The sequence below is a fragment of the Colobus angolensis genome, unplaced genomic scaffold (genome assembly GCF_000951035.1).
Source record: "Colobus angolensis palliatus isolate OR3802 unplaced genomic scaffold, Cang.pa_1.0 Scaffold265, whole genome shotgun sequence".
NCBI classification, from domain to species: domain Eukaryota; kingdom Metazoa; phylum Chordata; class Mammalia; order Primates; family Cercopithecidae; genus Colobus; species Colobus angolensis.
In genome coordinates, this window is record NW_012115877.1 from 1,451,331 (window position 1) to 1,469,307 (window position 17,977).

Consider the following 17,977-nt stretch of genomic DNA (forward strand, 5'->3'; position numbering starts at 1 on the left):
CTCTCTGAATTGTCCTACCACAAATATGTATAACTTCTATTTTAATTTTTTTGTCAACAGGAGTTATCTGTGTGATAGGATTATAGTTCATTTGTTTTCATCTGTATACTTGTCTGTATGAAGAAATGAGTTACATACAATTAAATGAGAAAATACAAGTCTTTTTAGTTTCATACCAACTATATATGCAAATCAAACACCAGTCTGGATTTGATCCGGGGAATTCCTACAGGAGATGACTACATTAATAAACAAGAGGAAAAAATGTACCTGTCTGCAGTATTTGGTTATGGCTGCTCCTAGAGGGTGTTCACTGTTACTTTCAGCAGTTCCCACAATGGCCAAGATTTTATGGTGTGATATTCTGTTACTTTCCGTTAGAAGCTTTACTTGATTCACTACTGGGGTTCCATGAGTAATGGTTCCAGTCTTATCAAATACCACTACCTTTACCTGTAAGAAAATTAAGATACAATGACTTGATGATCCTCCACATTACCTTTCCAGAAATAAGAAAAAGGTCTGTTTTGACAAACAGATGACTATTTAGTTTCTTAGTAAACTGACCTTTGACTTACTTTGACTTAAAAAACTGATGGTCTTTGGGAAAATAAAAGAAGAAATACTCTTAGTTACACATAATAGCTCTCCTCTGCCAATGTTGAACTGTTTGTTCATACTGAATGACTGTGAATATATGTTAAACAACCAGAGCTAATTTTTAAGGGTCGACTGTTAACAGGTAATTAAGAGACGCCTCTGGTGCCTCAAGGTAAAAAAGAAAAGGCTTTCAATACTAATGAATTATAGATCTGATGGGAAAATCTAGGCAGTAGGGAAATGATTATAATAAAGGTAAATGGCCAGGTGCAGTGGTTCAAGCCTATAATACCAGCACTTCCAGAGGCCGAGGTGGACGGATCACCTGAGGTCAGGAGATCGAGACCAGCCTGGCCAACATGGTGAAACCCCATCTCTACCAATAATAAAAAGTTAGCTGGGCATGGTGGTGCATGCCTGTAATCCCAGCTACTCGGGAGGCTGAGGCAGGAGAATCGTTGGAACTTGGTGGGTGGAGGTTGCAGTAAGCCGAGATCGCACCACTGCACTCCAGCCTGGGCCACAGAGCGAGACTTCATCTCAAAAAAAAAAAAAAAAGAAAGAAAGAAAGAAAAAATAAACCAACAAAGTATGATTCTGGACAGGGGAAAAAATAGCTATCTCGGCTCACTGCAACCCCCGCCTCCCGGGTTCAAGCGATTCTCCTGCCTCAGTCTCCTGAGTAGTTGGGATTACAGGCATGCTACCTTGCCCAGCTAATTTTTTTATTTTTAGTAGAGATGGGGTTTCACCATGTTGGTCAGGCTGGTCAGACCTCGTGATCCGCCTGCCTCAGCCTCCCAAAGTGCTGGGATTACAGGCATGAGCCACTGCACCAGGCTAGTCTTGCAACTTTTAATTTTGAAATTATATCAAATTTTTAAATGTCTATAAAAATTACTAGCCTGCATTCTCTGGCTAGGTGAGTTTCCAGATTTGTTCTAAGATATGTTCTATGTTTACTACATACCTATGTATATAGCTTACATCCTCATAATAAGAACATACTAGTAGAAACATGGTTTTAGTTGAAGTCATGTAGCCTTGAGATGATTATGGAAAGCATAATATGAGATCAGAGATAGGATTACATTCCTAAAGTCATAGCTGCAAACTGTCGGCTGGTGGCAGCAAAGGCAAAGAAACGGCACTGTAATTGAAGGTCCCAGTAAAGAAAACAAGTCACACACAAATAAGAAGGCTGCTAGAGTTTGGCAAATTTTCCTGGGCAAATACCTATTCTGTCTTTCTGCCATAAAGACTAGTCTAGTCTGAGCTAGGATAGGAGTCCAGGTTTTCCATATTAGGGTCTGTTCTAATAGAATAGGCCTGGAGTAGTTTTAGGGATCTTAGGTAACTAAGGCCAATCTGGAGCAGAACCAAAATAACACCTTTCCTGCCTCAAATCTCTGGATAGTCCTAGAAGCAACTCAGCTCATGGACCACAGAGAAATAATTTAGGAGTATGTGTTTCTCAAGAGGGGTGATACTGGTAATTTGGTGGGACAAGTTTTAGTTCTGGGGACTGTCTTACCTTATGAGCCATCTCCAATGGCTCTCCACCTTTTATTAATATGCCATTTTGAGCACCTACTCCTGTACCCACCATCACAGCAGTTGGAGTGGCCAGTCCCAGTGAACAGGGACATGCAATACACAGAACTGTGATAGAGGCTTGGAAAGCAAATCGTATTATCGTTTCTGTTCGGGAGATACTTCTATTGTAGCCCTTTAGAAGAAAGGCATAAATTTTCGTTATTAATTTAGAGCTGTACAAAACAAAAGAAACAAAACACTATTTAAATAAAACCACAATTTAAAAAGTGACATATCCTACCTAGCTACCTACATATATTTTTTAGTTACAGGTAAGAAAACACTTTCTTTCTTTTATGAACATAAGAAATTAGGACATACTGAGATTCTAGAATTACAAACTATGGACTGAATATAAGGGCTCCATATTGAAAATGAATGTTTTTATTATAGATCTTCAGAAATAGCTGCAAATGTGAAACATAATTTTCAAAAAATTTGATACTGAATAAACAGAAGTCTCAATCTCTGTATAGTAAAATCATAAATCTGCCTTTCACACTATTCTTGAAAGACAATGAAAAAGAATCACATGGCATGCAAAGGGACCTTAGTCATATTTCAACAAAATCCTTTTGGACATAACAATGTAAACCAACTATATCTGCTAATTAAACTCTTAGTGACGTTCAGTGTTCGCTCATGTGGGAAAAATATAATTGGTAGTTTTAGAAGAAATCTAAGACATCCTGAACTCATGAGAAAAATTCCTGAAGGAAACACATTCCAAGCTACTTGCCGGCCTGTGCACTGGCTCATATCTGTAATCCCAGTGCTTCTGGAGGCTAAGGCAGGAGGATCATTTGAGGCCAGAAGTTTGAGACCATCCTGGGCAACATGGTAAGACCTCATCTCTACAAAAAAAATTTTTTTTTAATCAGGCATGGCCGGGCATGGTGGCTCACGCCTGTAATCCCAGCACTTTGGGAGGCCAAGGCGGGTGGATCACCTGAGGTCAGGAGTTCAAGACCTGCCTGGCCAACATGGTGAAACCTCATCTCTATTAAAAATGCAAAAATTAGCTGGGCATGGTGACACATGCCTGTAATCCCAGCTACTTGGGAGGCTGAGGCACAAGAATTGCTTGAACCTGGAAGGCAGAGGTTGCAGTGAGCCGAGATCATGCCACTGCACTCCAGCCTGGGCGTCAAGAGGAAAACTTGATCTCAAAAAAAAAAAAAACACAAAACATTAGCCAGGGATGGTGGTGCATGCCTGTAGTCACAGCTACTCAGGAGGCTAAGGTAAGAGAATCGCTTAAGCCCAGAAGTTGAGATTACAGTGCGCCATGATTGCACCACTGCACTATTGCTGGGGCAACAGAGTGAGACCCTGTCTCAAAAAAAAAAAAATTCTCGACAATCCTTTTGTTCAGTGTGTACTAAACAGACATGAATCATTTAAAGAAACTTTTTAATATTACAGTAATGGGCTGGACATGGTGGCTCATGTCTGTAATCTCATATAATAATACCATATATTGAATACGGTGTCCTTTCCCCATTGTTTGTTTTTGTCAACTTTGTTGAAGATCAGTTGGTTGTAGGTGTGTGGCTTTATTTCTGGGTTCTCTATTTTGTTCAATTGATTTACATGTCTATTTTTGTATCAGTACCATGCTGTTTTGATTACTATAGCCTTTTAGTATAATTTGAAGTCAGGTAATGTGATGCCTCTAGTTTTATTCTTTTTGCTTAGGATTGCTTCAGCTATTTAGATTCTTTTTCCATATTAATTTTAGGATTGCTTTTTAAATTCTGTGACAGAGGACATTAGTTTTATAGGAATTGTGTTGAATCTATAGATTGCTTTGGACAGTATGGTAGTTTTAATAATATTAATGCTTCCAATCCATGGGCATGGAATATTTTTCCATTTGTTTGTGTCCTCTTCAGTTTCTCTCATCAGTTTTTTATGGTTCTCTTTGTAGAGATCTTTCACCTCCTTGGTTAAATGTATTCCTAGGTATGTTCTGTGTGTGACTATTGTAAATGGGATTGAGTTCTTGATTTGGTTCTCAAGTTGGACACTGTTGGTGTATAGAAATGTTAATAATTTTTGTATGTTGATTTTACATCCTGAAACTTTACTGAAGTAGTTTATCTGGTCTGGGAGTCTTTTGGAGAAATCTTTATGGTTTTCTAGGTATAGAATCATGTCATCAGGAATAGAGATAATTTTTTTTTTTCGAGACTGAGTTTTGCTCTTGTTGCCCAGGCTGCAGTGCAATGGCGCAATCTAGGCTCAGTGAAACCTCCACCTCCTGGGTTCAAGTGATTCTTCTGCCTCAGCCTCCCAAGTAGCTGGGATTACAGGCATGCGCCACCATGCCCAGCTAATTTTTGTATTTTTAGTAGAGACAGGGTTTCACCATGTTGGCCAGGCTGGTCTTGAACTGCCGACCTCAGGTGATCCACCTGTCTTGGCCTCCCAAAGTGCTGGGATTACAGGCATGAGCCACCACACCTGGGAGAAATGCATTACCTTCATTGTTTACCCAAAATTTATTCAGGAGTTGGTTGTTTAGTCTCCCTGTACTTGCGTGGCTTTTAGAGTTCCTCTTGGTATTGATTTCTAATTTTATTCCACTGTAGTGTAGGAAGATGCCTGATCTGATCTAGTTGTTTTTTAATTTATTGAGACTTGCTTTATGACCAAGCCTATGGTCAATGTTAGGGAATGTTCTATGTTCATATAAGAATAATGTATATTCTGTGATTATTGAGTGGAGTATTCTGTAGCTATCTATTGGGTCCACTTGGTTGAGAATCCAATATAAGTGCAGAATTTCTTTGCTAATTTTTGTCCTTGATGATCTCTCTAGTGCTGTCAGGGGGGTACTGAAGTCCTCCACTATTATTGTATGGCAGTCTACCTCTTTTTGTAGGTCTAGCAGTATTTGTTTTGTAAATCTAGATGCTCCAACGTTGGGTGCATATGTATTTAAGATAGTTAAATCTTCTTGTTGAATTGAGACCTTTATCATTTTGTAGTGCCCTTCTTTGCCTTTTTAAAAACTATTGTTGGTTTAAACTCTGTTTTATGTAACACAAGAATAGCAACCCCTGCTCTCTGTTTTCCATTTGCATGACAGATCTTTCTCCATCCCTTCACCTTGAGCCTATGAGTTATTACCAGTGAGATGGGTCTCTTGATGACAGCAAAAGGATGGATCTTGTTTTTTTATTCCAATTTGCCACTCTATCTATGTCTTTTAAGTGGAGTATTTAGGCCATTTACATTCAAGTTTAATATTGATATATGAGGTTTTGTTCCTCATGGTGGTGTTTGCTAGTTTCTTTGTAGTCTCAATTGTGTAATTGCTTTATAGGGTCTGTGAGCTTTGTATTTATACATGTTTTTGTGGTAGCAAGTAACATTCTTTTGTTTCCATGTTCAGAACTCCTCTGAACATTTCTTATAGCTCTGGTCTGGTGGTGATGAATTTCCTTACTGTTTGCTTGTCTGGGGGAAGACTTTGTTTCTACTCCATGTATGAAGCTTAATTTGGCAGTATATGAAATTCCTGATTGTCAATTTTTTTTTTTCTTTAGGGAAACTAAAAATAGGTTTCCAATCACTTCCAGCTTTGTAACATTTCCACTGAGAAGTCTGTGGTTAGCCTGATGGGTTTTGCTCTGTAGGTAATTTGGCCCTTTTCTGTAGCTGCCTTTAAGATTTTTTTCTTTTGCATTGACTTTGAATGTTCTAATGCCTGTGTGCCTTGGGGATGGTCATCTTCTATAATGTTTTGCAGGAGTTCTCTGGATTTGAAATTCCTTTAGTGAATTTTTCAGTTCCAACAGTTCCATTTTTTTTTATTTTTTTCTTAATATGGCTACCTCATCTTGCATATCCTGAATCGTTTTTCTGGTTTCTATATACTGGATTTCAACTTTCATCTGGATCTCATTGAGGTTTCCTTGCAATCCATATTTTAAATTACTTATCTGTCATTCCAGACATTTCAGTCTGCTTAGGAGCCATTGCTAGAGAGCTATTACAATCCTTTGGTGTTGTGAAAACACTTTTTGTACTGCTGGAGTTCTTGCACTAATTCTTTCTCATCCAAGGGAACTTTTGCTTCCTATTTTTGAATTTGCTATCATTTCCATGGGACTTTGTCTTTCCTTCTTTTTTTTCCTTTGGGTGCTTTACTGTGGTGCATGTTGTGTATGATCATTTAGCTTTGTTTTTGGTGCTTTTAGGGGGCCAAGGTGCTGTACAGGTTCCTTGGTTGTGAATAGCTTCCATGCCGTAGCTTTCTCAGATGCTGCTTTTTGTAGTGAGGTATTAGCCATTAGAGCTGACAATCTCCTGTAGGGTTTAGGGTGCAGAGGTCCCTATGGACTTATCTTAAGGGCTAGAACTAAGCCTTTCTGTTAGCAGATTTTAAATTTTATGATGTAGTTCAGGATACAGACCAGTAGATGACATTCAAGAGTAAGAGACAGCAGGTAGGTTGGTGTCAGGTGGAAGTACCTGCCCTGATGCAGGGATGGTGGGAAGAGATTACATTAGGGTGCACTCCCATTCCTGACCCTGCGCTGGCAAGAACATGATCAGCTTCTCTTTTGTGCCCTTGTTGCAGGGCTCCTGACCTTCATTTCATAAGGACTTTGTCCTTTGGTTCCCATGAGTATGCCCCTCTGATAGCTACCACTAAAATGGGTTTGGGTTAGTCTTTTCCCAAAGACAGACCAAAGCAGGCAACTCAGTGATTTGTCTGTCCCTCCTTGCTGGGACAGTGCTACTCTGTCGGGAGAAGAAGTTGAGCCTTGCCCTTGGATAAAGCCCAAGCAGCATGTGACTCACTTGCAGTAGGGCTGGAGCCACCATGTAAAGCATGAAATATGCTTTGTCCAAGTGTGCGTTAGCTGGCTCCTGGTGGGAAATACCACTGCTGCATCTGTAGCACTGTAGGTGTGGGGGAAGGGTTTGGCAGGAGATGATCTTCTCTCCGTGTCTAACCCTAACCACCATACTGTCCAAAGCAATCTATAGATTGAACACAGTTCCTATAAAACTACTACTGTCTTCTGTCACAGAGTTTAAAAAGCAATCCTAAATTTCATATGGAAAAAGAACCTAAATAGCCGAAGCAATCCTAAGCAAAAAGAATAAAACTAGAGGCATCACATTACCAGACTTCAAATTATACTAAAAGGCTATAGTAATCAAAACAGCATGGTATTGATACAAAAATAGACATGTAAATCAATTGAACAAAATAGAGCCCAGAAATAAAGCCACACACCTACAACCAACTGATCTTCAACAAAGTTGACAAAAACAAACTATGGGGAAAGGACACCCTATTCAATATATGGTGCTGGGAAAACTACCTAGCCATGTGCAGACGAATGAAACTGTACTCATATCTCTCACCATATATAAAAATTAACTAAGGACAGATTGAAGACTTAAATGTAAAAACTCAAACTATAAAAACCCCAAGAAAACCTAGGAAAAACTCTTCTGGACATTATCCTAAGGAAAGAATTTATGACTAAGACCTCAAAAGCAATTGCAACAAAAACAAAAATTAATAAAGGAGATTTAATTAAACTAAAGAGCTTCTACACAACAAAAGAAACAATCAACAGAATAAACAGAACGTACAGAACGGGAGAAAATATTTCCTAAGTATGCATCCAACAAAGGACTAATATCTAGGCTCTATATGAAACTTAAACAAATCAATAAGGATAAAACAACCCTATTTAAAAGTGGGCAAAGGGCATAAATAGACACTTCTCAAAAGAAGACATACAAGTTATCAAAACACACATGAAAAACTACTCAACATCACTAATCATCAGGGAAATGCAAATTAAAACCACAATGAAATACCCCTTCACACCAGTCAGAATGGCTATAATTAAAAAGTCAAAAAATAACAGACATTGGCAATGATGCAGAGAAAAGGGAATACTTATATACTGTTGGTGGGAATGTAAATCAGTTCAACCTCTATGGAAAACAGTCTGGAGATTTCTCCAAGAACTTAAAATAGAATTACCATCCAATCCAGCAATCCCACTACTGGATATCTACTCAAAGGATTTTCCTTTATTTATTTTAAATTGTTTTATCAAAAAGACAACTGCACGTGTGTGTTTATCACAGCACTCTTCACAATAGCAAAGACTTGGAGTCACCCAGGTGCCCATCATTGATGGACTGGATAAAGGAAACGTGGTACATATACACCATGGAATACTATGCAGCCATAAAAAAAGAATGAAATCATGTCCTTTGCATAGCATGGGTGAAAGCTGGAGGCCATTATCCTAAGTGACTTAACGTAGGAACAGAAAATCAAATACTGCATATTCTCACTTACAAGCGGGAGCTAAACAATGGCTACACATGGACATAAAGATGGAATCAATGAGCAGTGGGGCCTCCAAAAGGTGAGAAGAAGGGAGGGGGGCAAGGGATGAAAAACTACTTATTGAGTACTGTGTTCACTGTTTGGGATATGGGGTCACCATAAGCCTAAACCCCAGCATCACCCAATATACCCATGTAATAAACAATATACCCATGGGCCGGGCACGGTGGATCATGCCTGTTATCCCAGCACTCTGGGAGGCCGAGGCAGGTGGATCACCTGAGGTCAGGAATTTGAGATCAGCCTGACCAATATGGCGAAACCCCATCTCTACTAAAAATACAAAAATTAGCCGGGCATTGTGGCATAAGCCCGTAATCCCAGCTACTCGGGAGGCTGAGGTATGAGAATCATTTAAACCTGGGAGGTGGAAGTTGCAGTGAGCTGAGATCGTGCCACTGCACTCCAGCCCGGGTGACAGAGCAAGACTCTGTCTCAATAAATAACAAACAAACAAACACAAACCTGCACATGTACCTCCTGAATAAAAAATAAAATAAATAAACACAACAAACTAAGACTTTATTTACTGTGAGTAGGAGTCTTGCTCTGTTGCCCTGGCTGTAGTACAGTAGTGCAATCATGGCTCACTGCAGCTCTTATCAGTAATAGTTTTACAGTGTTAGGTTCTTATTAAGTTCTCAAATACTTCAATATTCATCCAAGAGTTACAGATCGATATAGAAACACAGCTGGAAGGGGCTTTCATAGATTTCTAGGCTTATGCTTCCATAAACTTCATAGATGTACACATGTTGTTGTAGAAAAAGAACAGATGCGTGTCACACGGCCAGGAAAGATTAGGTTTGCAGACACTTTGAAGGGTGAGGGGGAAGGGAATTTGTTGGCCAAAACGGAAAAAGGAAAAACAACTCGGCAAAATGAGATTGAGTCCTGTTAACAGGCTCTCCACCTCACCGACTGAACCCCAGGTACTACCCAGGAACAGGACAGGCCAGACTCCTCCCCTATACAAACGGGGTGAACTTCCCGGGGCCCTACCCCATCCTCCCAGTGCGTAGGTGGACATTATTTAGAAAGAATCAGTGGGGCGTTGGGGGTTAGGGCAGGCTTCATCTGGGACCAGTAGTCTGGTTTTTCAACCTTCAGGATGTTTTAGGCTTAAAGGTTTTCAACCTTCAGGGGTTTCACTGGGGGACCCTTGGCTGTCACCTGCATCTGTCAATATGTTAGATGCTTTCACCTATACTAATTCCAATCCTGTATCTTAGGTATTATTTTCCCTATTTTACAGATAAGAGAACTGAGGATAGTAAAAGTTACATGACTTAAAGTTTATATATCTAATTTGAGGCACAGTCCAGTTCTACTACTTTACCACTTTACAACACCATAGAGAGCATCAGAGAACTAGATGAGCAGACACTAATAATATCCTATATTTGTAAAGCATTTCATAAATTACAAATTATTTCTAATATATTATCTTATTTAACCTTCACAACAATCTTAAGTTACACAAAATGGGTATTACTAAAACCTCACTTTATAGTTGAGGAAACTGAAGCTCAGAGAGTAATTAAGTAGCCTAAGATCACATTAACAGTAAATGACGGAGCTGAAATCCTGAGGGTTTCCTCAATATATCTATAGTCCTTTGTGAAAGCAAAACCATGTCAGAAATGAGACTAAGCATAACATGTAAAAGTTTGGTATTTGCTTTTGAAAAATCACAAGTCATAATAAAAATTTTTCTCCAAAAGGAAATCTTTTATATTTACAAAAATGCAAATATTATTCTTATCACCCTCCCACTCCAAACCTTTAAAGGTCCTGGTGATTATTAAAGTTATTTCCACTGAATTACTAATGCAAAAGACTCACAAATTGTTCTGCATATAGTAAAGAGTTATTACAAGTCACTTACAGGAAAGTAGGTTTCCACAATTTCAAAATTCAGAAATCCAATTACAATCCATACCAAGAGGGTGGCAATGGAAACAAAAACAATAAAAGGAACAAAATAGCCACTGAGTTTGTCTGCAAACTGCTGGATAGGAGCCTAGAATTAAAAATAACAACAATAATATCAAAGTCTTTTCTGATACTGAATGCAGAGTATATTTAGTAGTTAGCACAAAGAGAAATATTTTAACAAACTTCATGTTAATGGCCTGGTGTGGTGGCTCACACCTGTAATCCCAACACTTTGAGAGACTAAGGCAGGATGATAGCTTGAGTCCAGGAGTTTGACACCATCCTGGGCAACTTAGGGAGACCCTGTTTGTATAAAAAAATTTTTTTAAAATTAGCTGGGTGTGGGGGCATGTGCCCACACACAGTCCCAGCTACTTGGGAGGCTGAGGCAGAAGGCTTGCTTGAACTTAGGAGGTCAAGTACAGTGAGCCATGATGGTGCCACTGCACTCCAGCCTGGGCAACAGAGTGAGACCCTGTCTCAAAGCAAAAACAAACAAACTCCATATTAATGCAACTAAAATTTTTATCGGAAAACGTAAAAACTAGGTGAAGATTTATACTGAGAAGGCTTTAAAGAAAATAGTTTGTTTCTCCTAGGGAGTTAAGTTACCTTTGATGTTTGTGCCTCTTCCACAAGTTTGACAATTTGAGAAAGGGTTGTGTCTGCTCCAACATGAGTTGCACGGATAAGCAGTGACCCATTCTGGTTAATGGAACCAGCAATCACTGTGCTGCCAGGTTTCTTAGCCACAGGCATTGCCTCCCCTGTATGGAGAGTAGAGATACATTTAAGGAGCATAAATGATCACTATCATGAAACATATCATTATTTGTTACTTGCCAAAAATATCTAGATATAAAATAGAATCTGAACAAATGCCTAGGTAAAAGTTGCTTTCCCCTTTTCCTTGTATCAATTCTAGGCTAAAGCCAGGAATATAAACCTTGAACGGGAAAAACCTGTATGGTAGCTCTTGTTGGCAGATACTTTTCGTTTCACCCCAGTCCTAGAACATCGGTTCTTAACCTGTTCTCAAGGAACATTTAGAAATGTGGGAGGGAGTTTTTGTTTGTAATCATGACTGCACGGGATGGGGAAGGGGGTGCTACTACTTTGATTTAGTGTGCCAGTGCCAGGGTCAGGGACACTGAATTGTACTACAGTGTGTAAGAGAGTCCCCCAGAACTAAGAATTGCCCCATCCAAACTGGCAATAGCACCCCTATTGAGAAGCACACAGTCTCGTTGGGCACAGTGGCTCATGCCTGTAATCCTAGCACTTTGGGAGGCTGAGGCAGACAGACGGCTTGAGCTCAGCAGTTCAAGACCAGCCTGGGCAACATGGCAAAATCCCATCTGTACAAAAAAATACAAAAGTTAGTCAGGCATGGTGGCATGCACCTGTAGTCCCAGGTACACGGGAGGCTGAGGTGGGAGGATTGTTTGAGCCCAGGAGGCAGAGGATACCATGAGTCGAGATTGTGCCACTGCACTCCAGCTTGGGTGACAGGGTAAGACCCTGTCTCAAAATAAAATAAGATAAAATAAAATAAAATAAAGGAAGAAACACACAGTCCTACATTACTTCCACATGGTTCATAAATTGAGTTTCTTCTAGGACTATCAGAGAGTTGAGATGGGAAAGGTATCATTTTGGTTCTGCTTCAGATTTTACCTAAGATTTCTAAAACTATGCCAGGCTTATTCCCTTAGAGTAGACCCTGATGTGGAAAACCTGGACTCGTATCATAGCTCAGATTAGACCAGTCTTTACAGCAGAAAGACAGAATAGGTATTTGCCTAGGAAAATCTGCCAAAGTCCATCAAGTCTACAGGAAACTGAGACAACTTCCTTTGGTTATGCTTTCTAGTAGCTAATAATCTCCAGTGATAAAAGCCTTCAATAGCTGATATGGTTTGGCTCTGTGTCCCCACCCAAGTTTCATCTCTAACTGTAATCCCCACATGTTGAGAGAGGGACCTATAATCCCTACATGTCAAGGGAGGGAAGTGATTGAGTCATGGGGGGCCATTTCCCCCATGCTATTCTTGTGATGAGTGAGTTTTCATGAGATCTAATGGTTTTGTAAGTGTCTGGCATTTCCCCTGCTGGCACTTCTCTCTGTTGCCTTATGAAGAAGGTCGTTGCCCCTTTCACCTTCTGCCAAGATTTTAAGTTTCCTGAGGCCTTCCCAGTCATGCAGAACTGTGAATCAATTAAACTTCCTTCCTTCATAAATTACCCAGTGTTGGATATTTCTTTAGAGCAGTGTGAAAACTGACTAATGTAGTAAATGGAGTAAGTTGTTACCACGGGGAGTAGGGCACTGCTATAAAGATACTTGAAAATGTGGAAGCGACTTTGGAACTGGGTAATGGGCAGCGGCTGGAACAGTTCGGAGGGCTCAGAAAAAGACAGGAAAATGTGGGAAAGTTTGGAACTTCATAGAAATTTGGTGAATGGTTTTGGCTTTTTTTTTGTTTTTTGTTTCTGTAACAGAGTTTCGCACTTCTTGCCCAGGCTGGAGTGCAATGGCGCAATCTCGGCTCACTGCCACCCCTGCTTCTTGAGTTCAAGTGATTCTTCTGCCTCATCCTCCCAAGTAGCTGGCATTACAGGCATGCTCCACCAAACCCAGCTAATTTTATATTTTTAGTAGAGAAGGGGTTTCACCATGTTAGTCAGGCTGGTCTCAAACTCCTGACCTTAAGTGATCCACCAGCCTCGGCCTCCCAAAAGTGCTGGGATTACAGGCATGAGCCACTGCACCTAGCCAAACTTGTTGAATGGTTTTGATCAAAATGCTGATAGTCATGTGAACAATGAAGTTCAGGCTGAGGTGGTCTCAGATGGAGATGAGGAACTTATTGGGAACTGGAGTAAAGGTCCCTTATGCTATGCTTTAGAAAAGAGACAGGTGGCATTTTGCCCCCACCCTAGAGATCTGTGGAATAGTGAACTTGAGAGAGATGATTTATGATACCTGGCAGAAGAAATTTTTTAAGCAGCAAAGCATTCAAGACGTGACCTGCATTATTCTGAAAGCATTCAGTTTTATGTGTTCACAAAGAGATGGTTTGAAACTGGAACTTACGTTTAAAAGGGAAGCAGAGCATAAAGGCTTCGAAAATTCGCAGCCTGACAATGCAATACAAAAGAAAAACCCATTTTCTGGTGAGAAATTCAAGCTGGCTACAGAAATTTGCATAAGTAACGAGGAGCCAAATGTTAATCACCAAGACAATGGGAAAAACATCTCTAGGAAGTCTCAGAGATCTTGGCAGCAGCCCCTCCCATCACAGGCTCTGAGGCCTAGGAAAAAAAATGATTTTGTGGGCTGGGAACCTGGGCCTCTGATGCTCTGTGCAGCCTCAGTGACATGGTATCCTGCATCCCAGCAGCTTCAGCTCCAGTCAGGGCTAAAAGGGGTCAAGGTACAACTCAGGCCATTGCTTCAGAGAGTGCAAGCCCCAAGCCTTGGCAGCTTCCACGTGGTGTTGGGCCTGCAGGTGCACAGAAGTAAAGAACTGAAGTTTGGGAACCTCTGCCTAGATTTCAGAGGATGTATGGAAATGCCTGGATGTCCAGGCAGAAGTCTGCTGCAGGGGAGGAGCCATCATGGAAAACCTCTGCTAGGGCAGTACAGAAGGGAAATATGAGTTTGGAACCCCTACACAGAGTCCCCAATGGGGCACTGCCTAGTGGAGCTGTGAGAAGAGGGACACCATCCTCCAGACCAAGAATGGTAGAGATTCACCAACAGCTTGTACTGTGCACCTGGAAAAGCCACAGACACTCAACACCAGCCTGTGAAAGTAGTCATTTTGGGGGGGCTGTACCCTGCAAAACCACAGGGGTGGATCTGACCAAGACCTTGGGAGCCTACTTATTGCATCAGCATGACCTGGATGTGAGACATGAAGTCAAAGGAGATCATTTTGGAGCTTTAAGATTTAATGACTGCCCCAATGGATTTTAGACTTGCATGGGGCCTGTAGCCCCTTTGTTTTGGCCAATTTCTCCCATTTGGAATGAGAGCATTTATCCAATGCCTGTACCCACATTGTATCTTGGAAGGAAATAGTTTTTGATTTTACAGTCTCATAGGTGGAAGGGACTTGACTTGTCTCAGATGAGACTTTAGATTGTGGACTTTTGAGTTAATACTGAAATAAGACTTTGGGGGACTGTTGGGAAGGCATGATTGGTTTTGAAATGTGAAAAGACATGACATTTGGGATGGGTCAAGGGTGGGATGATATGGTTTGGCTCTGTGTCCCCACCCAAATCTCATCTCAAATTGTAATCCCCACATGTCGAGGAGGGAGGTGATTGAATCACGGGGGTGGTTTCCCCTATGTTGTTCTCATGATAGTGAGTTCTCATGAAACCTTATGGTTTTATAAGCATCTGGCATTTCCCCTGTTAGCACTTCTCTCTCCTGCTGCCTTGTGAAGAAGGTCCTTGCTTCCCCTTCTCCTCCACCATGATTACAAGTTTCCTGAGGCCTCCCCAGACATGTGGAACTGTGAGTCAATTAAACCTCTTTGTTTTATAAATTACCCAGTTTCAGGTATTTCTTCATAGCAATGTGAAAATGGACTAATAGCATAACTAAAGCCATAAAGTAAATCTGAGGAACCTGATTTAATACAGTCTTAAAAGAACTTATTTTCTTTATTCATAATTTATGTACTCATAGCTTCTACAAAAAGTGCTTCATCTTTCATGTCTACTCTTCTTAACATTTTGGTCATGATCCTTTGAAAGAACATACCTGTGATGAGGGACTCATCTACCATAGAATGCCCTTCAATAACACGACCATCCACTGGAAATTTGCCTCCTGGAACTACCTTAATGATATCTCCACGTTGTACAAGTTCCACATCCACTTGTTCTTCACTGGATATAAGTTAACATAAAAAGCACCATTATAATATGCTTCCTACCCTGACCTCTCCATGCAAACTCTTTAGTTCACGTCAAGCTTATGGCTCCATAATTACTACCAATGGAAGCTAGAACCAACATTTAAGCTAGGAACTAGTATGTCAGTCTTGCTTACTGTTAATGAACAGCACAGTAGCTAGCACAAAGTAGGCACTCTAAATATTTTTTTGAACAGTCATTAAATTAAAAACTGAAAGTTTTAAAAAATAATGTAATGGGTTTCATTTAACTAAAATTTTATTTATTATGTAACTTTGCCTAAACAATTTTATGAGTATAAAAATGAGATATACAAAAGATTGAAATCTAATCAAGTCTTTAGCTTTATCTTCCAATTTACAAGTAACACAGGAGTTATAGAACAAGTTAAATGAAACCAAAAGGAAGCAAAGAGATAAATTCAGATTGTGGGATATTCTACAGAACAACTGATGGCTATTTCTTCAACAAGTTCATTGTTTTGGGGGGAGGAGGGAAGGAAGGAGAATGAGAAGAAAGAAGGGAGGTGCTGTTTTAGATTAAAAGAACATAAGTCATGTGATAGTCAAATGCGATGATGCATGGATCTTGTTTGAATTCTAGTTCAGGCAAAGAGACTTAAAACATTTTGGAGACAACAAGAGAAACATTAATACGAATTGGGTCTTAGGTGACATTAAGGAATTAATGTTCATTTTGTTAGGTACAATATGGTAGTATAGTTATAGCAGAATATATCCTTTTTAGAGATAATACAGAATATTTAGCAGTAAAACAATATGACTGACATTTGGTTTAATACTACTGCAACAAGAAAGAAAGATAAAATGGATAGATGAAGCATGGCAAAATGTGTATAATTTTTATATCTGGGAGACAGATTATGTGAATTCATGATAGTCCTTTTTCTACTTCTGTGTATATCTGAAATTTTTCTTAAGAAGTTAAAAAAAGAGAAGAGGGAAGATAAATACCTGAGGAGGATATTATCAGAATCAAGAGTTACAATAGTTGCTTCTGTAGCTTGTAGTGAAATTAGCTTTGCAAGAGCCTCTGATGTTTTGCCCTATAAATTAAAACAAACACATTGAAAATGCTAAGGAAGAAAAAGTTCAGGTCTTAACTAAGATAAAAATACAATCTTTAGCATTTACCCAAAAGACAGTTTTAGGAATATTAATTTGTTCAAAAATTAATATGAAAATGTTTCACTTCAAAATGTTTGAATGTTTTACTTCAAAATGTTTCACTAGAAAACGTTTCACTTCAAAAAGATAAAGTACACAAAATATTTTATTCTTTCTTTATTTTTTTGAGACAGAGTCTCACTCTGTTACCCAGGATGCAGTACAGTAGCGTGATCTCAGCTCACCGCAACCTCTGCCCCCTGGGTTCAAGCAATCCTCCTGCCTTAGCCTCCCGAGTAGCTGGGATTATATGTCTGGCTAACTTTTGTATTTTTAGTAGAGACGGAGTTCATGATGTTGGCCAGGCTGGTCTCAAACTCCTGACCTTGTGATCCGCCCACCTCAGCTTCCCAAAGTGCTGGGATTACAGGCATGAGCCACCATGCCCAGCCTACAAGTACACAAAATATTTTTAAAAGTATTATTAGGGAATCTTTATGAAGAAATTATATAAATTAATAAGAAAAACATGAGGAATCCAATAAACACACAGGCAAAGGACATATACAGGCAAATCATTCAAAAGGAAATATAAACATCCGATGATGAAAAAATGTTTATCCTCACCATTAATGGAAGACACACAAACTAAAGTAACCCTGTAATACCATTTAATGTCTATTAACTTAGCAAGAATTTGGGGGGGATGCAATGCTGGTGAAGTTGTAGTAAAAGTACTTCACTGACGTACCCCTGCTGGCAAAAACTGTTACAACTTGTAGCATGAACCAGAGAAATATTTATGCCCTGTAACCCAGTAATCACATCCTCTGTAATGTCTTCCAAGATATTAGCTCAATGGAAATGACTATTAGACATGAATGTGTTCAATGCAGGATTATCTAAAAATAAAAAATTAGAAACAATCTAATGGTGAAAAATACCTGCATGGTTTAGTAAATTAAAGCAAACTGACATGACAGACTTAGTTAGAAATATTAGATAATTATCTAGACTGCAAAAATGGGGAAAAACTTTACAGTGTTAAGGGTACAAAGTAGCATCAATACTACATTTGCAATTCTGTAAAACAGAAAGGTATGTAGAATGGAATTAGAAAATGATTTACATTACAGCAAGGGAATATGGGTGAACTTTTTCTTATTTATTTATTTATTTATTTTTTATTATACTGTAAGTTCTAGGGTACATGTGCACAGCGTGCAGGTTTGTTACATATGTATACTTGTGCCATGTTGGTGTCCTGCACCCATCAACTCGTCAGCACCCATCAATTCATCATTTATATTAGGTATAACTCCCAATGCAATCACTCCCCCCTAACGCCTCCCCATGATAGGCCCCGGTGTGTGATGTTCCCCTT

At 39.6% G+C, this 17,977-nt stretch overlaps 1 protein-coding gene across 1 annotated transcript in view; it reads right to left on the reverse strand.

Moving 5' to 3' along the window:
* The window catches only part of ATP7A (ATPase, Cu++ transporting, alpha polypeptide), a 166,091-nt gene that overhangs the window by 20,350 nt on the left and 127,764 nt on the right, over window positions 1-17,977 (reverse strand). The window contains exons 12-17 of the mRNA XM_011947435.1: window positions 16,441-16,532; window positions 15,312-15,439; window positions 11,144-11,298; window positions 10,482-10,616; window positions 2,135-2,329; window positions 271-453 (exon numbers count right to left, since the gene is read on the reverse strand). Of these exons, the coding sequence (XP_011802825.1) occupies window positions 271-453; window positions 2,135-2,329; window positions 10,482-10,616; window positions 11,144-11,298; window positions 15,312-15,439; window positions 16,441-16,532 (888 nt within the window). The remainder of the gene's footprint in view (window positions 1-270; window positions 454-2,134; window positions 2,330-10,481; window positions 10,617-11,143; window positions 11,299-15,311; window positions 15,440-16,440; window positions 16,533-17,977) is intronic.